Raw genomic sequence first — 26,880 nt, 5'->3', positions numbered from 1 at the left:
GTCACCCCTTCCTCTCTGTCTCCCTGCTGGATACCCTGTGTAGGCTCAGCCCATGGCCAGGATCAAATAACTGTGACTCTTACAATTTTAATAAAAGACCATCCAGGCACTGGGAACGTGCTCCATAGTGGCCCCAGTCTAAATTAGGCAGCTGCCACCACGAGGGGTGTAAAATGTTCATCCAGGCTTTCTCTTCCCAATTATTACAAAGATGGGGAAACTGAGGACCCCAGAGATGGGGTGACCAAGCAAGTTAGTGATGATGACGCCTAAAAATATGAACCTGATGCTTCCCACTTCCTGTTGCCTTAGCACCATGAGTAGAGGGATGAAACGAGATTTGGAGGCAGAGGATTTAAAGGAAAGGCACCAGGCTAGGAGGTGGGGCTCTGATGTGAGCCTTTCCCTGATGTGCTCCGAGGCCAGTCAGGGCTTTGGAGCTTAGGCGGCCGAGCACGCTTGGAGCCACACGGTCCTGAGTTCCAAGTGTGACCTGATGACCAGTTGGCTGTCAGACCTCAAGAAAGTTACTCTCCTTCTCTGATCCTTAGTATCCTTTTCTGTGAAGTGGAGCGAATAATACCTCCCTGAGAAGGTGTTTGTGAGGATGTGGAGTGCACCCAGCAAAACACCTGGCGACCTGTAATGCTCAGTGCTCGTCCATCCCCTCTGCTCAAGAGAGAGACCAGTCAGTGTGTGAATGACCGGTATAAGCTCTTCCCTCAGCCCTGTGCAGAGTGCCCTAGAACAGGGGTCCCAAAGGGTGACTCTTGGACCAGCAGAATCCACATCACTGAGGATCGTGATAGAAATGCAAATCTTAGGCCCACCCAGACATCCCGGATCAGGAACTCTGGGGGATGGGACCTAGCATTCTAACATGCCCTCCCGGTGATTCTGATGTGGGCTCGTGTTTGAGAACCAGTGCCCTAGAATTTCATGCTTCAATTTTGAACAAATTAGAACCACCTAGTTCTTCTTTCTCATGCGAGAGTGTGAAAGAGGCAGCTGAGCGTTTTTTGAAAGAACACCGAGGCCTCAAAACCTGGGTTTGAGGCCCTGGTTTATAAATGACTTGAAGGTAAGAAATGGTTATTCTAACCCTAGAATAGCAAGAGCCTGTTCTTTAGACCTTCTGTCCATATGCCCATGGGTTTGAAAATAGACCCAGCAGTGTACAGGCTTGGAAGCCTGGGCAGCTGTGCTCTTGCTGTGTATCCTTCAATAAGGTAGCCCTGGGCTTCCCTGGTGGCGCAGTGGTTGAGAGTCTGCCTGCGGATGCAGGGGACACGGGTTCGTTACCCGGTCCGGGAAGATCCCACATGCCGTGGAGCGGCTGGGCCCGTGAGCCATGGCCACTGAGCCTGTGCGTCCGGAGCCTGTGCTCTGCAACGGGAGAGGCCACAGCAGTGAGAGGCCTGCGTACCGCAAAAAATAAAAAAAAATAAGGTAGCCCTTGGACAGGAAAAGGCTCCTGTCCTATAGCTTTATTAAGATGAAAGCTCTAAATTGAGCTGTGAAGGAAGGTCTGCAGGCTTGGGACCATTTGATGAACGGCTCCACGATATCTCCGGGCTGGGGCTACTAGGGAAAATAAGAGTGAAATAAAGCTACCAAGGCCCTTTTTCATTTCCCCGCATCAGATCTGAGTATTGTTAAAAAATAAAGTGCTGTCAGGAGCAAGCTGTTTTAATGAAGACAGCCTATAAAGTCCTTCTGAATAATTAATGAAATGACAGTAGTGAAGACGGTGGGGCGGTGCAGAGAGTGTCCTGGTGTTTCTCAGATCCTGAGCCAGCCCCTCTGGGACTAGAGTCTGATGCACAAGCTCGTTCTCCAAGCAAAGAAACACTCAGCCTTCACTGGCCTCAGAGTAGAAAATGCCACCAAGGCAGAGCAATATATATGTAGAATGTGGGGATGGTATTCAAAATATCTAACAAATGGTAAGGCACGGGCACAGACCAGTCAACTCAAAGAGGTGGCGGCTAAGTGCTGGAGCAGGTCCTAGAGGCCCCTACAGAACCAGGTGTTACTCCTTTGGATGTTACATATATCAGAGGACAGGTCCTGAGGGAAGGCTGGGACCATGGCTTTTACTAACTAGTAGGGTAGCGCATCAGTCTATTAACGTAAGGTATGGTCTCTCTGATGTGCACCAGCTGGTGTCAGCCCTGAGGGTACTGCCTCAGGGTCAGTGAGAGGGAATGTGTTCTTTGACCCCCAACTCCATCAGTCACCACATCCTATGTCTCTGTCTTCTGCAGCATCTCCTAGAATCCCCTCTTCATTCTATTTCCCTATTGGATATCCTCCGAGCCTGCCCATTCACAAAGGCCCTCTGTAGAGGTTGAAATTCATCAGTCTCACATTCGTCTTCACCCAGATGGTGATGTGGGCTGTTATATATATATATATATATATATATATATATATATATATATATATATATATATATATGCACCTGCATCCCCAGGGATATGGATGGATATGTTGGTGGCCCTTGATGATCATGATACATCCTTCACATTTGTGTTCTAGGCTCCAGCCAAGGCGAGTTTGTCTGGAGAGGTGAGACTTGTTTCCTTTGTAGCCTGATGGCTCTTAGGATGGGAAGCTCCTCTTCTTCCTTTCTTAGAATGGTTGTGAGTCGCTGTGTGACATTGCCGCTTCATGGGGCCAGAAGGTGAGAGTCTATCCATCCAGCTGTAGGGACCCAAGAGCCAAGCTGAGAGGGTCAAGATGTTCTTCAACCCTCAGGAGAACTGTGGCTCAGCAAGGGGACGACTGAGCAGTGGATGAGTGGGAGGGACAACAGGCAACAGGGCGTCAGAGCCTCTGGCTAGAAATCTTGCCTGAGTGGATGGAGGGAGGAAGCTAGGGCATTGTTAATGGTAGATAAATGATAGATAATTGTAGATAAAGCTAAAGGACAGACTCAAGTCCTTCAGACTATTCTCCAGGTAGGATTCAGTCTGATACCCTGGCCTTAGGATGTGGACTCTGGGCCCCTTTGAGGCAATATAGCTTCAAGAAAGAATATTAGTATAGGTTAGTAATTTCTATCTCAAGGTGTTGTGAGGATTCACTAGGACTGTGTATTCTTGGGCTTCCCTGGTGGTGCAGTGGTTAAGAATCCACCTGCCAATGCAGGGGACATGGGTTCGAGCCCTGGTCTAGGAAGATCCCACATGCCGTGAAGCAACTAAGCCCGTGCGCCACAACTACTGAGCCTGCGCTCTAGAGCCCACGAGCCACAGCTACTGAGTCCATGCGCCACAACTACTGAAGCCCTCATGCCCTAGAGCCCGTGCTCCACAACAAGAGAAGCCACCTCAGTGAAAAGCCCATGCACTGCAACGAAGAGTAGCCCCCGCTCGCCACAACTGGAGAAAGCCTGCGCACAGCAACAAAGACCCAACACAGCCAAAGATAGATAAATAAATAAATAAACAAATAAATAAACTAAAAAAAAAAGATTGTGTATTCTTTGTAAACTGTACAGTAGATTGCATATTCTTTGTAAACTACTCACATATGGATAGGGACTATGTTTCTGGTTGACTGGAAGGAAGGATGAGAAGAAGGCTTCACTGCAAAGTTTGTTCACATGCTGGTCACTAGCCATTTTCTTCTAAAAATGGTTAACAGTGGGATGTGGCCTTTAAAAAAGACTTGTTAGAGCCAAGATGGCGGTCACAGGCTCAGCAGCATTGCCCATCCTGACAGCAGAGCAAGCCTTTGATGCGGTAATTGATAGCTCATATACATTTCAGCAACTCAGTTAACTCCTCTCCCATTAGGAAGGATTGATTTCTTCCCCCGATAGGGATTTGTGCTGATTCAGCTGCTGAATACATGGGCATGGCTAAGAGACTTCCTCTGGTTGTCCTCCTCAGAGGCCCCAGCGGAAGAAAGCATGATGAGAGGAGCCCAGCGTTCAGTCCCACACATGGCAAGTCCTCCTGCCCCTAGGGAGGTGAGGGACTGAAGACCCAGCATCATATCAGGAAATGAATTGCATCCCACTACTGGGCATATACTCTGAGAAAACCGTAATTCAAAAAGAGTCGTGTACCACAATGTTCTCTATTTACAATAGCCAGGACACGGAAGCAACCTAAGTGTCCATCGACAGATGAATGGACAAAGAAGATGTGGCACATATATACAATGGAATGTTACTCAGCTGTAAAAAGAAACTAAACTGAGTTATTTGTAGTGAGGTGGATGGACCTAGAGTCTGTCATACAGAGTGAAGTAAGTCAGAAAGACAAAAACAAATACCATGTGCTAACACATATATATGGAATCTAAAAAAAAAGAATGGTTCTGAAAAACCTAGGGGCAGGACAGGAATAAAGACGCAGATGTAGAGAATGGACTTGAGGACATGGGGAGGGGGAAGGGGAAGCTGGGACGAAGTGAGAGAGTGGCATGGACGTATATACACTACCAAACATAAAATAGATAGCTAGTGGGAAGCAGTGACATAGCACAGGGAGATCAGCTAGGGTGATTTGTGTCCACCCAGAGGGGTGGGATAGGGAGGGAGGGAGGGAGGGAGATGCAAGAGGGAGGGGATTTGGGGATATATGTATATGTATAGCTGATTCACTTTGTTACACTGCAGAAGCTAACACACCATTGTAAAGCAATTATACTCCAATAAAGATGTTAAAAAAAATGAATTGCATCTTTTGTTTGAATACCTTGGGGCATATATAGCCTAGGACATTGCAGTAGAGTACTGCAAGCCTGTGATTTGCTAATATTCCAAGAACACCTTTAAAAATTTTTTTATGACAACTTTATTGAGAAATAATTTACACACAATAAAATATATCCATTTAATGTATTTTCCAGTTGTATATACCCTGAAAAACTGTCCCATGATCAAGATGCAAAACATCTTCATCATCCCCAGAGATTCCTAGTGCCCCTTTGTAATCTATTTCTCCCTCTGCTCCAGCCCCAGGCAACCACTGACATGCTTTTTGTTACTATAAGTCAGTTTGCATTTTATATAAGTAGAATAATACAGCATGTATTATTTTGTTGATGGCTTCTTTCACTCAGCATAATTTTTTTATTGTGGTAAATTATATATATAACATAAAATTTACCATTTTAATTCTACAGTTCAGTGGTGTTAAGTACATTCACATTGCTATGTAAGCATCACCACCATCCATGTCTAGATCTTTTTTCCCCCTTGCAAAACTGAAACTCTGTACCCATTAAACATTAACTCCCCACTCCTCCCAGCCCCTGGCAACCACCATTGTATTATCTGTCTCTGTGAATTTGACTACTCTAGGTACCTTATCTAAGTGAAAATCTTGCAGTATTTGTCCTTTTGTGACTGGCTTATCTCATTTAGCATGATGTCTTCAAAGTTCACCCATGTCGTAGCACGTGTCAGAATTTCCTTTTTTAAGACTGATATTGTATTATATATGTAGACCACATTTTGTGTATCCATCTGTCAGTGGATGCTTGTTGCTTCTACCTTGGGACTGTTGTAAGCAGTGCTGCTGTGAACTTGGGTGTACAAATACCTCTTCTAGTTCTTGCTTTTAATTCTTTTGGATATATATGTGGTAATTCTGTGTTTGATTTTTTTGAGGAACCTCCGTACTCTTTTCCACTGTGGCTGCACCATTTTACAACATTAACTTTTTAAACAATATTTTTCATTAGACCTGCTTCTTGTTCTGATTATCCCTTCACTTTCCAGAAAACCAGCTGGACATATCCTTTGACTTCTCATGGCCCTGCATGATAATGGTCTTTTCCTTCAGTGTCCTGAACCTCTGCCTTTCTAGTCCTTTCCTACTGATGTAATTGCTCAGAGAGTGGCTCAGCCTTAATAACCTCAAGTAAAATTACATGGCTCACTTTCTATTAGCTATAGCCATTCCCCTCTGCGTCCTACCTGTCTCTTATTAGCTGTAGTTATTATACAACCCACCAATATCCTATTAACAATATCATGATACAGCCACCTATTAACTCCATATATTATACACCTACCTTGGTCCTCTTAATTGACTTTATTGTGCTAAACATCCTACTGATATGCATTTCCCTCTATCTGTTAAATAATCTGTCCTATTATCTGTATACCCCAATCCTTTGCAACTGTTGTCTGACTCACTAGCACACTGTTCATAATATCTTCAATGCTGCCTCGCTGTTCACCTGTTCAGACTGTTCACCTGTTCGCATCTTGTTAGCTCCAGGTATCAAAAGCCCACCAGGAAGCTGCACGTATCATTGACTCTGGGGGCCTAGCCGTAAATGAACAGTGTGTGCAGGGGACTTCAGCCCTAAAGTAGGATCTTTTCCTTTGACCAGTACAGTACAGCCCACCAGTCTTTATAAGCCACATTAATGATGTGTGTGTGGGTATGCATGCATGCGTTTGAGGATGTGGGGATAAGGGAGTTTTCTGGACACATAGGTTTGGAAAGCCTGGTGAGAAGGGACAACATGGAAGAAGAAAACTTAGTAGGGAAAGGCCAGGGGGAGAGAGGGCTGAAGGATGAGATCCGTGTTCCTTTGGCAGGACAGAATCCTTTCTGATGCCATCTTTTTTGTTAACGGTTGACAAGCCTGGATGACCATGTATCATAGCAACCCTTGGCATGTTGCCAGAATGACAGTCCATTTATTTCCAGTTTTATGATCCTGTGCTTATCTGAGCCCTGATGAAGAGGGGCCTCTGCCCCAAGCACCCTGTCATGCTTGGGCCACATCTGCTTGGTTAGCAGCAGCCGCAGTTGAAGAACAGGGCCAGGCACATAGCAAATGCTCGTCAAGTGTTGGTTGAATGCTGTGGAAGGGTGACTTGTGGAATCTGTCTTTTTGTTGTCATCACATATCTTACTCCTGAGGTCAGGAAAGGAGAACGGGTTCTTGAACGCCATCTGGTACACACTGGGGTTACTGTCTGGAGGAACACTCACGCATTAAAAAGACCAATGAGCTGTGTGTACATAAGAGAATTCTCAGGTAATCCTTTGCCTTTCTGAAATACTTTTTAAAAGCACTTCCAAACCTGTGATCTTATTTCACATGCTTTTATTTATTTTTGACCTCCCATTGCGTAGAGAAACTGAGATCCTGCTAGGGTCTCCTAGTAGCGTCAGGATTACTGCTGTCTAGCTGCCTCTGTGCATGGCATGCAGTAACACTAGGGAGAATTTTCAGGGCCCAGCTGTGGTCCAGACTGAACATGTATATGCCTTACCTCTGGGCAGGGCTCCTTGCAGTTCTGTGTGCTGGGCAGCTTTCACAGGGATGTCCCTTCACAGCCTCGGGGCCAAGCACAGCTGTGCAATGCCCCAGGCCCAGCTTTGTGTAAATGAAACATCCCCATTCTCCCACTTCTGCAGCCAGCCTCTGGTTTCTGTGTTTACCAAACACGTGCTGATGCCTTACCCTAAACACAGCTGAAGTGTGGGTTCGCCTCCTGCACCTGAAGCCCCCTCCCCTCTCCATGCTCCCTGAGGCTACTGAGGACCAGGTGTTGAAAGGTCCCCTGGCATCTGTGTCTGAGCCACAGGGGTGAGGGATCTGAGGGTGCCTCCAGGCAGGATGGGTCTGTCTTGAAGCTTGAAAAAGTACCTGGCTGTACTGGGCTGAATAGCACCCACAAAATTCATATGTACCTAGAACCTCAGAATGTGACTTCATTTGGAAATAGGGTCTTTGCAGGTATAATTACTTAAGGATCTTGAGAAAAAAATTATCCTGGATTTAGAGTGGACCCTATATCCAATGACTGGTGGTGTCCTTATTAGAGAAGAGGACACAGGGAAGAAGGCTTCCATAAGCCAAGGAAGGCCTGGGGTCACCAGAAACTGGAAGAGGCAAGGAATGATCCTCCCCCAGAGCCTTCAGAGAGAGGGGGAGCTCTGCCAACACCTTGATTTCAGACTTCTGGCCTCCAAAAGTGTGAGAGAATAAATTTCTCTTCTTTGAAGCCACTAGGTCTGTGGTAATTTGTTCCAGCAGGTATAGGAAACTCTTAGCCTGGCTGACTGGCAGACGGGAGGTGGGACTGCAGGGCTGGTCCTAGAGCCAGGCTGGTGGGCCTCCTCTGCTGCCCTTTCTTCTCTTGCCTTCAGGGCCTGGGAAAACACTGTGCCAAGCCAGTCCCAGGAGCAAGTCGAAGACAGGAGTTAGGAGGAAGACCAGGGCTTGCTCTCCCTGTTGTCACTCTAATCTTGGTGCAAAAAGACTTCTGTACCCTCTCAATACCACTCTTACATTACTACCTTTCTTTAGTGCTCCACCATGGGCCAGGCACCGTGCAGGTCTTTACATCATTTCACACAATTGTTATATCTTAGCTCAGGCGGCCATCACAACATACCATAGACTGGGTGGCTTAAACAATAGACATTTATTTCTCTGGAAGCTGGAAAATCCAAGATCAAAGTTTTGATGGTTGATGGTTTTGTTCTTGGTGAGGACTCTCTTCCTGACATGCAGATGGCCGCCTTCTCACTGTGTCCTTATATGGCATAGAAAGAGAAGAAGCCAGGTCTCTGGTGTCTCTTCTTATAAGGGCACTAATCCCATCATGAGAGCCCTACCCTCATGACCTCATCTCAACCCATTTACCTCCCAAAGGCCCCACCTCCAAGTACCATCACACTGAGGGTTAGGGCTTCAACATATGAATTGAGGAGTGAGTACACAATTCAGTCCGTGGCACCTTACAAAGACGCTATTCAGTAAGTTGCTCTATCCCTCCTAGTTTTACATTTGAGATTCCTTAAGTTGCTCAAGGTCACACTGCTGGCAAGTGGCAGAGCCAGGATTTGAACTTGTGTCCAATTCCACTTCAGCAACTGCACACTTAACCACTATGCTATATTGACTGAACCTATGTCATATTAATAATAGTAACTAATGGTTGACATCGCAAGGAGAGAGCCTGCCAGAGTTATAATCACCCTCAGTGGCTTCCCTCCTCCTACTTCTGTCCCTACCCTGCCCGCCCCTCCCTGTGCAGTAGTCACATCACAGGATCCCTGTTCCTTGGATGACCCCATTATGGTCACACGTCAAGTGGTCTCTCTGGTAGCTTGTCCCTGGTTCCTTTCCATCTGACATACTCTTGCTCATCCCACATGGTGCAGTTTAAATGTGCTCTGCACACATCATCACCTAGCACACATCACATGGCTTGTAGATCCCACTGGAGTGTGTTTGTCTTTTCCACGCTGAAGTGAGAGCACCTTTGACACAGGACTAAATCTTTCTATTTTGGCATCTGGTACCTTCCACAGCACCTCTGGCTCCCCAAGCTCCCAGTGTTTGAATAAGTGAAACATGTAGAAGACATGGAGATCATTAAGTAACAAGTAGCAGAGAGGGCTGTTATTTTTTTTAAAAAGAAGAAAAAAACATCAGATATTCTAAGACAAGTACTTGTAGAAGGAACCACTAAAAGCTTTGACTTTTGCAACTGAATGTTTAATGTAGGCTCTCTCTTCTGTGTGCTGGCAGATGGCACTCCATTCAATATAATGGTCAATGTACATTTTTGAGATTTACTATGGGTCTCATGGATGTTTCATCTTTTTTGATTATTAACTACGTTAGTCTTCTAAATATGTATTCTTTAAAAGCTCGTCCTATTTCTCAACGTAATTTGCATGTGTGATAGTGCACCCCCTCATTTTATGCTGACCCATTCCCAGTGGGGACATAGGGATCAACTTGCTGGTGTTCCAGTTAGTGCAGACTGTCTAGGAGGCATGTGTCTTAACGCATAAATGGAGGCCCACGTTGTTTCCTGAGTTGCCTTCTCCAAAGGGGACAGTTTGGACCGGTGGGAGGTCCTGCCCCAGACATTACTAATCTTCCTCTATCTCTGTCCTCCCCCTGCAGGCTGGCCATGTGTGACCCTCTCTGTCCTGGGATTCCTGTACTGCTACTCCCATGTGGGCATTGCCTGGGCCCAGACATACTCCGTGAACTAATGGCGCTGGGCCCCGGTCGGACCTTTTTGCTGGCTTCCAAGACAAATAGTGCTTCACCCTGACCTTGCACCTCAAGGTAACCTCCAGGGGACCAGTGCCTGATCTGCTCATCTTTTGTTGAAGTTACCTCACTCCAAGACTGTAAGCTTGAGCTCTCATAACTTTGGGAACTTAGAGATCATCTTCCCAGCCCAATCATTTTCCTGTTGAGTAAGCTGGGGTCCAAAGCAGTAAAATGTCTTGCCTAACTGCACATGGTGACATTGTGATCCAGAATCCAGTCCCAAGGGCCCTTTGGGTTCTTTATCCTTTACCAAGAATGAAATGTAATAGACATTTCTTGACTGAGGCACAGAAATTCTGATTAGTGATAGGCCTGTCCTCCACTGGACAGTATTTCTGAAACATGTTGGGTCAGTGGCATTCGAGTGTCCCCTTCCCCATGTCCTGCAGTGTAGTCTGTAGAACCAGCACTGGGTTTAGCTTCACACTTTAGCTCCTCAGCAGGGAGGTGACAAAGCCACAGCTGTGTTTCTAATTACTGGGTCAGAGAAGACTGATTATGTTCTGTGGCATTGCAAGGAGTCAGTACCCAAGGAGAGCTGTTACTTGAGCTTCATCAGGGTGATCTACATTTGGCTGCTTCTTCCCTAGATTTGCAGAGAAGTATAAACATGGCAGTTCCTTTACCTGACAGTTAACTGTTTCCCAATAAAGAAGCAGAACTAAAAAACCAAGGAATAGTGTATCACAGACAGGTGCTATCAGGCAAGTCATAGAGGGTAAAGATAACTTCCTGTGGTCTCTCCTCTCTTCACACAAGTCCCAGCAGTCATCTTCCCCCTGAGCGATTTACACTCCGTGGTTTACCTTGTTTTGTTTTGTTTCAATAAAATGGAGCCTTTTCTATCACATAGATAATTCATATTTTTGTAAAATTGTTTTGAATATTTTTTGAGGAAAATGTTTAAAATCAAAACACACTTACCGGGCTTCCCTGGTGGCGCAGTAGTTGAGAGTCCGCCTGCCGATGCAGGGGACACGGGTTCGTGCCCCGGTCCGGGAAGATCCCACATGCCACGGAGCAGCTGGGCCCGTGAGCCATGGCCGTTGAGCCTGCGCATCCGGAGCCTGTGCTCCGCAACGGGAGAGGCCACAACAGTGAGAGGCCCGCGTACCGCAAAAAAAAAAAAAACAAGAAAAAACCCACACTTACCTAATTCTGAATTATTCACCTTTCTGGAAAGATGCTGACAGGCCATTAATGGCCCCAAGTGGTAGATAATTCAGAATACTTCTGTTTGGCTTTGGATTTTTTCTTCTGAGGGGGAAGAGGGTAAGTGAAGCAGTTTCAAAATTTGAATCCAGAGTGTACCCAGTTACGGGAGACTAGAACATCTCAAGCACATGAATTAATCGTCATTGAGTGAAAGGTGCACCTGGACCTGGTCTGTGCCCCGCTGTCTCCCGTTAGTCATTTGCCGTTGTGCTTGTGTCCGGGCTGTGGTTATTAGCTCAATGAGGTTTAAACTCCTGGCGCAGGACCATTTTGCTGATGTCCTTTCTTCCTAGCCACTCTGCTTGGAAAAGAGTGGGGAGGGGACCAGCCATGGATCCCAGGGAGGGGCACACACCGTGTTAGCTGCAGCAAAGGACAGAGGCTGGAGGGAGGCAGGCAGACCAGGGCAGCAGTCGCCTCTGCAGCTGGCTTGGTAAAGGACAGTGGGGAGACAGGCAGGTGAGCCCAAGGTGCTGCGAAGTTTTCAGGAGGGGATGAAGTTGAGGAAGATTGAGCAGTCAGATGAATACAGTAAAACTTCATGGACTCTTAACACATTCAAGATTTGTGGTCTGCCAAAACCCTCTTGGCTGAAGTTTATAGGGGAAAAAGTAGTGTGACGATAATTGCAGGGAAATGTCTAATGCATGTGCATATATAAACAGTGCAAAATATTTTCAACTCTTCAGAGATGCCATTTATATAGAAATAAATAGGCTTATTTACTCATTAAACTATATTGGAAGAGTCAGTGAATATATTTGAAAGTAATAACCCTGAATTTCTTTTAAGCTATTCTATGATTTAGAGTGGTTCTCAGGAATGAGTAAATGATTACTGTCTTTAGCTATATATTTGAGCCCTGGTTAAACAATATGTGGATTATCCAGGACCAGTGTTTTCTTTAACCTCTTGCTTTTCTCCAACTGTAATATGAAAATGATGTCTCTTTTCATGCATATGAGCTCAAATCTTGGAGTTCCTTTAAATGAAAGACTCCTGAGGTGTCTGAGAAGACAGAGCAGTTCCAGCTGAGGAGCATCCGATGCATCGCTTTCCATAGTTATCAGCCCTGGGCCACTTCAAGCACAGGGAAGGGAAACAGCTAGACAGATCCCAAGGTCATTTCTAGCCCCAGGATCCTCCGACTCCAACCTAGCTCTGTGAGCAAACCGGAGAGCTCCAAGCATGATCATCATCATGAGCCTCAAGGAGGCAAGTAAAACATCTGAAGGACAGCAAAATATTGGTCATTTTGACTAATTCTTGGGACCATGCAAGAAGACTGAAAAGTATTTATTTCGTTATTTCCTCAGATTAATTTATTTGAAAAGTGACAGCAGAAGCCTTTTGTTCTACTAAAGGCTGCAGACTTAGAAAGAAAATATATCAATCATATATATAATTGTATAATGATCTGCATATTGGGAGAACAGTAATTTAGTGGGAGGGGGTTTCCCCTTTGAGAAATTTAGACTGCTCATTGCTTATTTAGGTAATAATATAATTACTGATTAAGTATAACAAATTAACCATAATATAATGAGTTTCTTTTCTAGCAAATGTACCAGAACACATCCATACAAAAAGGCCAACTGTGGAGAAACCAGATTATCTTGACAGTCCTGGCCTTTCTCAGTGCATGTTGAGATGCCTCTCTGAGACCCTTCTTCAGGGTAATTGTTTTATTTTAAAACCAACCAACAAAATCCCTCTTTTTTATTGTTGAAACCCATTTGTCATCCAAAATGTAGTATCTATTACTTGGCTCTGTGTTACTTAGTCCTTTTGACTAATTATAAAAATCATAGTCACAAAGAAAGATTTTTCATTATTGAGGATATCTAAAGAGTACAATATGTTTAGTGCTTTATTAGGTGAGACTTTTGAAATGAACATCGATCATTTGGAATTTTAAAAAATATCACGCTTAAATTAGTTTTATTATGCTTTTCTGCAATGTAAAAAAATAACAGGGTGTGGGGAGAAAGTCATTAAAAATACTGGATTTATACTGTGGCCCTATGAAATCAAGCAGAGGCCTGAATATGGCTTGCAGATCACAGATTCCTCATCCCTAAGTTGTACTGTCTATAAAAAGAAAAGTGCCATTTTTGAAATGTCCGTTAGTATGAAATAAGGACTCATGTTGGCAGTATTGTGAAGACTCTTGCCATGAGCAGGAAGCAATACCTGTTAAAACCACAGCAGAACTGAAACAGTGCTGGTGTACAGGACTAGCTTAGGGACAAGCGGTCCTCTACCTTAATGGCTTCTGTGACGATTAGTGAATTAAAGCACAGATCAGAACTCATATTGTTGACGCTGAGTCATTCCAAAAAGACTCAGTAAAGTTTTTGACAGTATGTATGTTTTAAAAGGCAGCAAAGCATGAGTACACAAATTTTAATCCAATTGTTCAAGAAAGATTAAAAAGTTCAGTTCTAGGTGGGAAGCCAACTTCAGTTCTGTGTTCAGTCAGTGTGTTGTACCACCATTTTCCAGTGATGCCAGGTTTGGAGGGCATCTCTGTACATTTGTATAGCAGATACAGCTCTAGTTCAAGATCATATGGTGAAGCTCCTTCACAACCATTCTCTTGCTTTGCAGTACTTTGACACACAATCTTGGTGTCTCTAGAATTTTAAGTTCTCCGAAAACCAGAGTTACAGGTGCTATCCAAATGAGAGCTCCCCAGGCTCTTGAAAAGGACTAGAAAGTACCACCTTGTTCTGTCATCATCTTGGGTGCGAACACCCAATTCAATGCCTGGAAATTCTATAAAAGGCAAGGCAAAAGCAATCATGTATGATCATGTATAAAATAGTTTATTACCATAATAAATAAAATTAAACTTTTTTTTAACAAATATCATTTGTGCTTGTTTAAAAATGTTGAGAAGGGAATATCAATGGAGGGGCCCACCTGTCCCTCTTAACATCCCCAGGCTGCAGTCATACAGTGGCGTTCTGTCAGCGTACTCAGCTGACCACACAAGTAGTCTCAGCTCGTTTGCACTTCTGTTGATTCATGCTCCTTTGGACAAAGTGACAGATGCAAAGGAAGAAGAAAAATCCAATGAAGGATTTGGCAGGACTCAACGGCAAGAGCGTTGATACAAGGAGGAGCCCCAGAATGACGAACTGCTCGTGAGTAGACGTGTCCTCGCAGTGTCAGCGAGATGTCAGATGTGGGTCTCCAACAGATGCACAAATACAGCGTCTGAATATTGAGAATACATTCATCGTGGCGGGGGGCGGGTTTGCATCTTTCTTTGCATAAAAGCAGTTCATATCCTGATACAAGATTCGTGAACGTCTCATTGAACAACTAATGGATCTGTTGGCTGACTCAGAAGTCAAAGAGACAGTGGCTCTAAGAAAAGTTTAATGGTGGGCAGGGAGGGCACCCACCGGTCCGGCACCTGCAGGGTATTCAAGTCCAGTTCTAAAGGTTCCCGAATAAGTCTGATATGCTCGCATGAGAATGAAGTTTCATTTGAAACTAATTTAAGCAGGAGGCAAGTTCACATTGATTCTTTTGAACTGTGAGGGGTGGAAATGAAAACATCTCAACAGGAACATGATGGGTGAGAAAATGGTGCTGCCTCTGATGGCTGCGGCTAGTGCTGGGAGGATAGTGAAATCTCGTCCAGTTGGAGGGCACGAGAGCTGGTGAAGGTTATTTTTATCAAAGCGAGCAAGAAGGCAGTACAATGATGGAGTGACAGAAGAGAGGCTGTCCGGGGGCCTGAGTGTGCCCTCAGTGGGCCTCCTCTTTAAGCAACACTAAGTGAGGAGGGAGGAGAGGAAAGAGCATTGGCAGCTCCATCGCAGTTGGAGTGCCATTCAAGGGTCTTAAGGCTAAACATCTTTATTGCAAAACACTGTACAATCTATGCATCAAGCGCACATCCACTTGCATGTCCACCAGGGCTCCTAAAATTTCCCAGAGGGTGCATGTGCTAACTGGTGGTCAAGGCAGCAAGGGGAGACGGGGCTCTTCCTACACCTACCTGATATTTCTAAGGCATTCATTCACTCCCCACAGGCTTGGGCACAAAGCTTAACAGCTGGCTTAATGCTTTCCCCTTCTACCTAAGGATTCAGGAGAGGAAGGTCGCTGGATGGGGTGGTGTGATGGGGGTGCATTTTTACTCTGAGCTGTGCTAACTCCACTTCTGAAAGAGGATTCCAGGAAAGGGCCTGCTGGTTGTCCAGCAGCAGCGCAGAGGATGATCTAGAAGGCTGAGGGTAAAACAAGCCCAGGAATTGGATAACAAGAAATGGGAACAGCTTTGAAACGCTAGGGCCCGTGTTGCTGTAGCATCAGAGTTTTTAGAAGCCATTGGTTGCCTACCACTAGCTACAAACCCTTTGCCCACAGATTTAATCTGAGGTCCAGAATATAAAGAAAAGTCTTAGAAAGAATCAAGCCACGGGGTGTGAGTGCAAGGGAAGGGGATGGATGAAGGTGGAGATACCAAGACTGTGCACTAGACCAAGGCTTCTCAACCAGATGGCTGCCTCCCGTTCCTTCCTATGGGAATCTCGTCATAGCCAGTGGGGGAGCCTTTGTAGGTATATGGAACGGCAGCACTCATTGCTGGAGATGGCGCCTCCACCAAGAACAAGCACTCCATCTTGTTGACCGTCTTATTTCACCGACTCACCCCTCACTCCCACACCTGCAGCCGAGGCGGGGGTGGGAGTGGCTGTGTTCAGCAACCAGCCAAGTGGTAGGGGCAGGACCTCCTACTCTAAATAGCCTGTCAGGGGACTCTGGGAAATGGAGCCTCCCTATGAATGACATTCAAAGTAAGGAATTGATGTAAGAGATCAAGTAACCAGCAATTACTCTGCAATGGTATAACGACATGTCCCCTTCCCTCGAAAAGAAAAAAATAGCTCAGGTAAATCTACATCTCTCGGCGTAACTTTTCTAAAGTCTAAAGGTTGGGTCCAATACCCAAATACCTTTTGTTTCCCTAATCTCTCTCCAGCCACCAGATAACGGTTTATAAGCGGAAGGCTGAGTCAGTGGTATCTGAAGCTCGTGGTTCTTGCTTGGGAAGCCAGAGCAGCATCTGGGCAAGGGTGTAGGTAGTTAGTACAAAGCAGCCCACGGCCAAGTGCATGTCATAACAATGCAAGGTTTGGCTCATTTAAAAATGTTTTTGTTTTTGTTTTTCTTCCAGAGAAAACCATTATAGCAAAAATCCCTAAAATCCTTAAACCCTTAAGGGGAGAAGAATAAAAGCATATACAGCCATACCTGTGGTACGCTGTCACCCCCAGGAGCATGGGTTGCAGGCCCTGTGACCCCAAGATGAGCAGATCCGGGCTTCTCATCACTAGCCCAGTTTGAATCCTAGGAGTTGATCAAGCAGTACATTCACCAAGCATTATTTTCCCCAAAAAACAGGTCTGGACTTCAAAGCCTCACATATTAGCATCTTTGCCCTTCAGAACCAGCTGGGGAGTCATTTCTTAATAGACACCTGTACCCCCTCAGGCAGAGCTGGAGGGAAGGGCCTGCAGGGTGCTGGGCAGGTGCTTCTGAAGTTGGATGTTGCAGTTATCAGGGCCCTCGCCCTGCCTTACAAGTAGTGAGTCCTAAACTCTGGAAGCAAGTTGACGAGCATGTTTAAGGAATGGCAAACTGGAACCATTGAGGGGCAGCTAGCAGATGGGATTCCAGATATTTTACAGCCTCAGCCCCGAAGACTAGTTGGCAGCTTCTCAAGTTAAAGAGGCTGAAAGCCCCACGGCTTACCCAGAGTCATTAACAGTCATGACTCCCGGCCCTGGGAAATTTCACTTCTTCTTTGTATGCTGCCATCTGAGGCTGAATCCAATAATGTCTCAGCCTCGGGAAGTATCGGGGCACCCCTGTAAGCCTCGCGGAAGAAGCTGCATGAGTGTGTGGGGCCTCTGGGGAAGGACTCTCACGTTGACCTTTCAGACTCTGCTCCCCAAGGCTGTCTGTGCCAACCCTGGCAGCCAGGAGAGGACAGCCCCACTCTGCACAGACAACTGAGGTCCAAGTCCTGGGTCATGCCATGGCCACTGAGCAGGACTAAAGAGAGTGGGTAGGCTCAGACAGGAGGCTTTCAGAAACACTAGATATCTTTGGTAGGGCAGGCCGTGACCTGTCGGGATCCCTTCAGTACTGAGGGACATCAACATTGGGATCCAGAATCCCTGCTGCAAAGCAATGCCAGGCAGAGGTGCTAAGGACGGGATTGCCACAGCATCACATGTGCAGAAGGTCAGTGCCCTAGATGATTCCATGCTGTCACTAATCCAGATCACCTGCACTCCTAATTTCACTCTCTCAAAGCTGAATTTTTAGAGCTGACCTTCCAATCTTACTTATCAATTTTTAGGGTCCTGACCCCTCTCTCCACTTTGTCTGGGAGAGATCTCTTTCCTTTCTCAGACACCACTGAAAGGAGCCCAAGCACACAAATAACCTGAACCCAGGGGACTATGAGGCAGTGGACAGTCCCGAGCATCATGGCATAGGGACTTGGATGGCCCGTAGGTGGCTCGGTGATCATCATTCTAAGCTCAGACCTTCCTCGTGGACCACTGCCCTACAGCCACCTCTCTCCATCACTTTACAGAGGCAGTCTGGAAACTCCTGCCTCTTTCTCTTTTTCCAGCTCCTGAAGCCACTACAATCACAGCCCTGCAATCTCATGGTTTCTCTTGAAGTCCTACTGACTTTAGTATGAGATAAAGAGATTAGCTTAAAAATAAGGCCAAGCACGACTCCCGAGTGTCCTAGAATGAACCCATGCCGTGGACAAAATACAAACTCTAGGACAATCCCAACAAGAGTCATAATAGAAACACAGCACTCGCTACAATCATTTTTCTGAGGTCATGTGTGTGTGTCTGCTTTGCTAATAAAGCAAATCTGGGCTCATCACCCTTCCTGCCGATGCCCCATACCCTGAGGAATGCCACAGGAACACTTGGGAAGAGGTCAAGAAGGAAAAGAAGCAAAGGGCCTGTGTGATGAGGCCAGTGGCATGGAGCCGGGCCAGAGATTCATCCGGGGCCTCCAGGGACCTCCCCTTCCACTATCCCATAGGAGCAGGGTGCAGACCATAGCCCAGAGAATCTCTGGATCGCCACCGCCCCTCTCCAGCTCTTACACTTGGCTCATTTCTTTTGGGAAAGGAGACCTGAAGATTCCCGGCTCTAGGTGTCTACAGGAGGCACCCAAAGCACCTCAGCTGCTTTTTGGCCTTAACCATTAGCGACAGAAAATCGAAAGGCTCTACCCTACCCTCCCTGTCCCTCAAGCTCCCCTTGTCCCGAGCTTGTTACAAATGACTACAGTAGGGAAATAGACGGTGACCTCAGACACAGGCTGTCCAAGAGCAGGGAATGCTGGGAACTCCCTGTGCCCACCACAGTCTCCGGCGGTCCTGGCGAAGGAGCCCAGCATGGTAATATACACGAGGGGTTCTCGGTGCTCTCCCACCAATCCCCAATGGCTGCTGTTCTTTCCTGGTAGTTTTCATCTTTTACAAATATCATGGCAGTAAAAAATTAAAAATGAAGGAAAATACCCTTTAGACGGCACGCCTCCTCTTCCAAAATTGTGCAAAGACAGTTCAGATGCAGCTGCCGTCTTGCAGGGTGGTGGCACACTCCTCTTCCCGGATCTTCCCCCAGATAGAGAAAAGGAGAGAGCGTGCCTAAGCGACTGGTCCCACTTGGATTTTCTGTCGGGAAGAGCCTAATTTGAAAGTTGTTGGTCATGTAGGTGTGTGTGGTAGAGGTGATGTTTATAGGGCAGGAGGGCATAGGGTGTTTTGTCTTCGACTTGTTTTTTTCAGCAGACCTCTCAGCTCGCTCCAAAAATGTCCCTCTCTGATTCTGGGGACTGGGGCCTCGATATTTCAAACAGCTCCTGAGGAGACTGAGAGGATCTTCTGGAAGTTAATATCCTGAGTATCTCAGAGAGCTGGTTCTCAATGTTCGTCATTTTGGTGTTCAAGGCCTTGATGTCCTCCTTCAGCTCGTGTTTCACCTCCAGGACGGTGGCCTGCAGTGTCTGCTCAGGGATGGGGTAGAACGAATGCTTGACCTCGGCCAAGATGGGGCTCCGGTCCTGGGGGCTCCTGGCCTCGCCCACGCTGTCCAGACGCAGGTCGCTCTTGGTGATGCCGCTGTCACACGAGTCTGTCTTCTTGAGCGTGGCCTCGCCGCTCGCCTTGGTCCTCTCGGGGAGCGTCTCCATGGACTCGGCCTTGGACACCTTGCTCCAGTCCTCAGCTTTCCCGCAGGAGTCCTTGAAGCGGGCCCAGCCCTTGCGCTTGGCCCAGTCACCCCCGCCGGCCTTGGGGCCCAGGCACTCGGCCCCCGGCGGCGCCTGCAGCCTGGCGTGGTCCAGCCCCGTGGATGCAACGGCCGCAGGGAAGGCCACGGGCGTGGCAGGGCTCTCGCGGACGGTGACGACGCTGGCCTTCACCAGGCCGTGGTGGGTGTGCTCGGTAAGGATGCTGCCCTTCTCCACATCCAGGTCGTCCAGGTCCCGGCCACCCCTCTCCGCGGCCAGCCTGGCCTCCTTCTGCTGCCGGAACCTCTGGAAGAGCCGCCGGACAGGGTGGTCCGGCGGCAGGATCAGGGGGGCCTCGTTCTTCCGTTTCATGCGCTCTTCCTCCTCCCGTTTCACATCGCTGATCTTCCGGAACACGATCTGGAGGGAGACAGAATGACACGCCCTGTTAACCCAGCTGTGGCATCAGCGAAGCTCGGCCCCTCTGCCCATCACAGGCCTGGTGTCCAGCCCCAGCCCTAAGGGAGGGGGCTCACAGTCCAGTCACATCCCTGCAAGGCCTCCAGGTCCTTGCTCAGTGACTGCCATCCCTTTCCTTTTCTGACCCTCATTCCCACCTCTCCAACAGCGAGGAATTGACTCCTGCTGTCATCCTCTTCAACAGAAACAAACCCCCAACCTTTCCATCTCTACAGGCCTAGAGGTTGGAGATGCCAAGTGGCCTCCTCCCAGGAGACTGTCCTGGCCTCTGAGCCTGGGTCCCCTTTAACCCGTTCTGGCCTGCAATTCAGTATCACCTGGTAAGCTTTCCAAAAATCATTTCTCTGACCCCACCTCAGACCTACTGCACTAAAAATCACCAGATGGGAAGCCCTTGAATCTGTAACTTAAAAGGCTCCCCCGGGGCTTCCCTGGTGGCGCAGTTGTTGAGAGTCCGCCTGCCGATGCAGGGGACACGGGTTCGTGCCCCGGTCCGGGAGGATCCCACATGCTGCGGAGCGGCTAGGCCTGTGAGCCATGGCCACTGAGCCTGTGCGTCCGGAGCCTGTGCTCCGCAACGGGAGAGGCCACAACAGTGAGAGGCCCGCGTACCGCAAAAAAAAAAAAAAAAAAAAAAAGGCTCCCCCGGTGATTCTGATGCACTGAAGTTCTACACCACAGTCCTGGGCAAGAAAGTTCAGCCGAGTTCCCAGGCAGGGTGATGGCTAAGACTGCCCTTGTCATCTGCAGATCTGGACCCTAAGTGAATGCAGTTGGCTGTGAAAAGTACACGCTGATCTCACATAGAAACCCTCCCTGTCATCAGGGAGCTTACGGGAGAAGAAAGTCCCGTGACCTTAATGTTACTTCATATATTTCTTACGACGACACTATAAGGTCACAGGGACACATATTGTTATCCCCATTTTAGAGGAGAGGAGATCAAGGCTCAGAGTAGCTAAATGTCACATAACAGATAGGTATCCTCTAAGACAAGCAGTTAAGCCCCAGACCCATTCAATGTCCAACAGGTTCTTCCTGACGATGACAATGCTTCATGCAGTGGATGGACAGCCAGCCAACAATACTGTCACAAGACTCTGGATCTCAGTGCAGCGTAAGCCACATATTACAGGGTTTCCCTTGGGCCGACATCCGATTATGGGAAAGCCCTGTAATTTCTGACTTATGTTGCATGTAGCAGGTACACTCAGGGGCATGTCTGACTCATCCCATACCTGAACTTGTAAGAAAGAAGCAACCTGAAATAGGTCATTTTTAAACTATAAATGCTGGTTTGGGGACCAGAGGGATTGAGATCCTTGAGAAGCAGGGGAGAGGTCTGTGGAAGGGAGAGGGGCAGCTTTTCCATCATCACAACCTGGACAGCCCTGTGTGGGCAGCCTCTGACCAGCCCAGAACCTGCCCCAAAGACTTGCTGCAGGACCCCCAGCTCTTGGGGAGGCACATGTGTTGGCATGCCCAGAGCCTGGGCTTTGGGGTCAGACAGAATTAAGTCCTAGCTCTGCCAATTAGCTGTGTGATCTCAACAGGTATCTTAACTTCTGAGTCTCTGTTTCCTCCTTCAAAAGTGGGAAAAATCCCTCCTTTTCTGACTTGATGTAAAGCCAACAGAAGAGTACTTACGTGAAAGCACTGGCTAACTGTGAACGCTCAAAATGAATCCTCCTGTCCCCACCATTTCAAGGCCTCTGCTTTTTGTTTTTTAACTTGTAGACACATATAATATGTGACTAATTCTACCTCCTCCAGGAAGGCCCCGCCCCACCCCACCCGGGGCTCTCGGATGGCACCACTCATTAGGTTCTCAGATATGACCGACAACATGGTCATTTTATATAAAGTGCCAATAAATACAGAGGAACCCAACCAACACTGAATTGCGTGCTTGATGCCAGTGATCAGTCAGCAGATCGTTGGCAGACTGGAGGCTCACCTGTCATGTGACTTCTCCATCAAAGCTTCTGTCACTGGATGACTTGACACTAACAGGTGGGTAGGACGGAGCAGCCGCCCCTCTTGTCACCTGGCTAAATCTTCAAGCCACATTACTTGGGTCCCAGTGAGTGGCTTTCTGACCTCCACTGGACAGCATTTCTCCCAGCCCTGCCCTTATCCATCCTCTGCCCTGCCCAGGGTTATGTAATTTCATAACCCTGTCTCCCCAGGTCCTTTTCAGCCATACCCCATGTGCTCCTGTAGTCTGGATCCTGCAGATCCAAGCCATGGCACTCAGGAGAATCCCATCCACTCTGAAGAGGACCCTAATTGAAGGCATCATAGGGATGGAGGGATGACGATAAGTAGAGTGATCAGGACCTTGTCTGTCTGTCCTCCCAGTGCTCTGAGTTGGCAGTCTTCCACCTCCATTCTCTGTTCTGGCAATGGACCCTGATCACCAAGAGGAGTCCAAATCCTCCTCACACCAAGGCCCAACTCAAACAGCACCTCCTCCAGAAAGCCTTCTTTGATTCCATGGAGCTCTAAGTCATCCTCCCACCTCCCAACCCCAATGGCCCTTGCTGTGCTCACACCACTCTTCTGCCCTAATTACTATCTTGCATCCACTTGTAGTAGTGATGCCGTCTGTTGCCTCCCCTACTCACATCCCTTCTTAGAGAAGGGAGGAGGGGCAAATGGGATAAGAAAGGAAGGTGGGACAGAGAGGAGGAATGAGAAAAAGAGGGAGGAAGGGAGAACATATGACAATGTAAATATACCCCGAAGAGATGATGGCATTTAGAGCCGTTTGCTCTGGTCCTGCCTTTATTCTGAAGGACATCTGATTCTTAGCAATATCCCCCTTTTTACTTGAGCTCGTTTGGGTGGGGTTCTATTCCTTGCAAGCAATAAGTCCCAAACAAGATACCAGTTACTTACGTCCATACCTTAGCCCCTCTGAAGGCTCCCTGCAGGTCTAGCACTGTACTTTGCATGTCACATTGTGTCTTTTACTTTTTAAAAATTTATTACCTACCCTAAGAGCAGGGATTGTCTGTTTTGTTCACTATTTCAAGCACTTAGAAAGTACCTGACACCTAGGGGGTCCTCGATAAATATTTGTAGAATGGATGAATAAATGAATGGATGAAAAACAGATAAATATGCGCTAATGAATCAATGTTAGAATGTCTTAGCCTGGAAAGATGAAATCACAGAGGTCATAATGTTATAAAAGGAAGGGATTAGCTCAGAACACACAGGGTCCTCTTAACAGCTCTCTCAACATCAAAGGTCAGGCGGCCCTTGAGACCAGAAATGAGATGTTTTAAGACTAAAGAAAAGGAAGTACTTCTCCAGATATTGAGGAGTCAACCCAAAATTTCTTATACCAAGAGGTTGTACGGTGAAGTATGAAGTATACCAGTAGGCTTACAAATGCTTAGTATGTATCCATGGCGGATATTTGTGACAGGAAATGGTAGCTCCTTCTTGAGGGCGTGGAAATACTGGGCTCTTCAACCAAATGCCTCATGGGGGTCAGAAACCTGGACCAGGGGCCAGGGGCCTGGCCTGGGCAGCATATTCAGATGTTGTGGCCCCATCATCAGTGGGGTCAGTTCAGCACTCACGGGCTGGGGCTCTCCTGGGGAGGGGACGTGGGTGTCTGGGTCTGTGCTGACTCTTCTGAAGCTTCTTGGCTTTTCCTAAAGGGTCATCTTGTGTGCCTGGGGTAGCCCCACCTGAACATCACTGGCTCATCCAATGGGCAAGTAAACTAGGGAACATCTTTCTGCCCTGCAGAAATGACTGAGCCTGCCTTTGAGAATCAGCAAGTAAAATTAGCATTCTCCCAAGGGGACCAGAGCTGATGTGGTCTAACAGCTTTTCTAGTCTGAGGTCTAGGCCTCTGCTTACTAGCTTCAGCTGATATTTTGGAGAAGTTAGTCATGGAGTCTTCATCTCCAGAGGCAGCTGTGACCAGGCATTTGACCAAGTATTTTAGATCTAAGGACAACTGCTCTTGAATTTTTCTTTTATGTAAACTTGGATCTTCCTGTGGAAGACAATCCAATGTCAATGGGAAGAACCTGGACTAGGAGTTGGAAGACGGGAGTGCTCATTTCACCCCTGCTGGGCCCTGAGCAAGCCGCCTCTTCGCACCCACCCTCACCAGTGGGACAACCTCCTCCCTCAGCTCCCAGCAGAGTTGTGCCAGGTTTTCTTTCTTTCCATTTTCCTGTTATGTATTGGGCTTCAATGTAAGATTTCATCCCAGGAAAGGATTCTGTGGCCTGAATTATCATTATGAAAACCACTGGATGAGATCATCTCTAAAGTCCCTTTGAGAATGAACAATTAATGATTTTAATAATACAGTACTTTGTGTTGTGTTTTATAGCATATTCCACATACTCAAGTGCATCATCTCATTTAAGCTAAAGTTCCGGGGAGGTGTGCAAGGACTTCCTCCACAATCTGACAGTGGAGGAGACTGGGGTTTAGGTGGTAGGGTGGCCTGCTCAAGGTCACACAGCTAAGCAGAAGTAGAACTTCAGGGTATTGGCCAGTGCTCTTGCCTTGACATCACCTTTCTTCACATCAGCAGTCCGTAGACAGGGGCCACATCAACAGAGAGGTGCCAGGGTCTGTCTGGAGAGGTTATTACCAGGGACCCCAACTAATCACCCACTGGGGAGGCCCAGCCCTAGAGACAGGCTAACACTGGTCCAGGCACCACTGATGGGATAGGTCTGGATCCTCCCTAGCCAGACAGAGTCCTGCCAGCCCACAGGGGTGCCTGATGTGTTGGGCATGGGAGGCCCATGCTGAATGCTGAGCAGCTCATGACTGACTGTATATGGGGAGACAGAGAATGCCCCAGGGCAGAGGTGGCTGCTGTGCCTCCCTCATCTATCTCCACATTCCTCTGAAGGCTCAGCAAGCAATGGCCTAGAGCCTGGGAGGCCGTTAACAAACAGTTGTTGAGCTGAACTGAATTGACACCCAGCTCTTCAAACTGCAGGGCTTCCTGAGCAGTTATTTTCAAGTTTGTCTGAAAAAGTAATCCCACTGGAAGCTGAGGTGAGTCAGGACCATCAATTGCCTCTTTTGGGTTGCATTTAAGGAGGGCCCAGTCCCTCTTAAGCCCCCTTAAGACCAGACCAAGGGGAGGAGTCCCCTCAGGGTCACTGAGCAACAGGGTCCCTGCAGCACATGTAGGGGAAAGACAGCCCTGGGAGGGAAGTGGGCCACCTAGAGTTCTGACAGCACAGAGAACGGGAGTCCAGTTGCTTAAAAGAGCTTAGATTGGGGAGTAAAAAGATTTACATAATGTCAATTCTCAGTGGTTTGCATAAATAGAGACTGACGTATGAATCACAGAAAACCATAGATAAACCAAAAGGGATTTATTTTGGTTTTAATTGAATTCAGACACATGGCCCAAATCTGAAACACACAGAGAAGAGTAGAAAGAACACAGGCTTAGAGTGGTCCCAACTCTGCTGCTGACTGGCTGCTATATGACCTTGGGCAAGTCATGTCCTTGCTTGGCTGGACCAGAACAACAGTTCTCAAATCTAGCTGCACTTCAGAACCACCTGGAGGAGGTGTTGTTATCTACTGAGGGAGAATTTCCCATGGCAGGGTCAGAAACTGGCATTTGCAACAAGCTCCCAGGTAATTCTGACCTAGGCAGCCCAGGCCAGATCTGCTGACTAGGGACTCAGAACCCCAGGACTGATGACTGGTGAGATCACTGCCACTCTGCTGTCCTCCATGTGAGCACATGCTGAAGCATAAGGTGCTAAATGTGCCCGGAGTGGGGAGGGGGAGGGTGGAGTCACGTGGAACATGAACACAAGCTTTGGATCCCAGACAGACTTGGGATCATGGTCCCCAAGCCTCAGTTTCTTCCTCTGTAAAAGCAGATAAAGCTATTGATTTCATAGGGCTATCATGGGCATAAGGTTGGATTATATAAGTAAACTCTTAAGAAGAGTACCTGACATTTACTAGTTGCTGAGTAAATGTATTATGTATCATTCTTTGTGGGGATGACCCTTGAGATGATTCTAGAAGGATGAGCTGGAATTGGGAATAAAAGGTGAAAGATTTGGGCAAAGGTGCTCACACAGGGAAAAATACATGTAATGACACAAAGGCAGAAAGGCCACCCAACAGAGAAAAATGCCTTTGTGGTAGTAGTCCCAGTGGGAGGGGCTGATTTTGTTAAATTTTTGACTTTGTTAAATGTGTGCTATCTCATGACATCCTCATAGCAGCCCCAGCAGGTGGGGAAAGTCATTATCCTCATTTTTTAAATGAAGAAACCAAGCTTAGAAAGGGTAGGTGACCACCTAAGGATACTCAGACAGTGGAGCTAAGATTCAAACCTCAGCCATCTGAGCCCCCATCCATGCCCATGTTCTAAGCCATTCTGCTAGGAAAAGGCCTTGGTTTTAGGGAAAAGGGTGATTTTCTCTCACATACGTTGATAACCTCCATCCCTGCCCCACCACCTCTCTCCACTAGTTTCTCTTACTCCCAGTCCATCAGCAAGTTCTCTAAAGAATCCAGGGACAGAACTGTGAAGCAGAGAGATCGGGCCAAGGTGAGGGGAGAAGCCATGAAGCTGAAGCTCTCAGAGCTTTTAAGGAGAGGACTCACTAGGTACATTAGGACCTATTAGTGTGGTCCTTTAATTTATCAGGATGGGGGTGTGACTTAGCGTGAGAGTCAGGCTTTGATTGGTCAAGGCAAGAAAGAGGAGCTGTAAGACATATGAGCTGAGTGTTTTGGTTACTGGGAGGATCTTGCGTCCTTGCACAGTGGTGAGGTCACCAATTACCCTCAGGG

The 26,880-nt window shown here is 47.3% G+C and overlaps 2 protein-coding genes across 3 annotated transcripts in view; one reads left to right on the top strand and one right to left on the bottom strand.

The window, feature by feature from the left end:
- Positions 1-10,001, top strand: part of HHAT (hedgehog acyltransferase) — a gene marked incomplete at both ends in the record, with an annotated part of 362,271 nt that extends 352,270 nt beyond the window's left edge. The window contains one exon of the mRNA XM_079697991.1: positions 9,910-10,001. Coding sequence (XP_079554117.1) covers positions 9,910-10,001 — 92 coding nt within the window. The remainder of the gene's footprint in view (positions 1-9,909) is intronic.
- A 9,142-nt stretch (positions 10,002-19,143) lies between these two features.
- KCNH1 (potassium voltage-gated channel subfamily H member 1) overlaps positions 19,144-26,880 on the bottom strand; it is a gene marked incomplete at both ends in the record, with an annotated part of 423,177 nt that continues 415,440 nt past the window's right edge. For both annotated transcript variants that reach the window (XM_079697019.1, XM_079697020.1), the window contains one exon: positions 19,144-19,998. In XM_079697019.1, coding sequence (XP_079553145.1) covers positions 19,144-19,998 — 855 coding nt within the window. The remainder of the gene's footprint in view (positions 19,999-26,880) is intronic.

Source organism: Hyperoodon ampullatus (genome assembly GCF_949752795.1).
Source record: "Hyperoodon ampullatus genome assembly, chromosome: 2".
Taxonomy (NCBI): domain Eukaryota; kingdom Metazoa; phylum Chordata; class Mammalia; order Artiodactyla; family Ziphiidae; genus Hyperoodon; species Hyperoodon ampullatus.
Note: the sequence above shows the minus strand (reverse complement) of the source record. Positions and strands in the feature narration are given on the sequence as shown.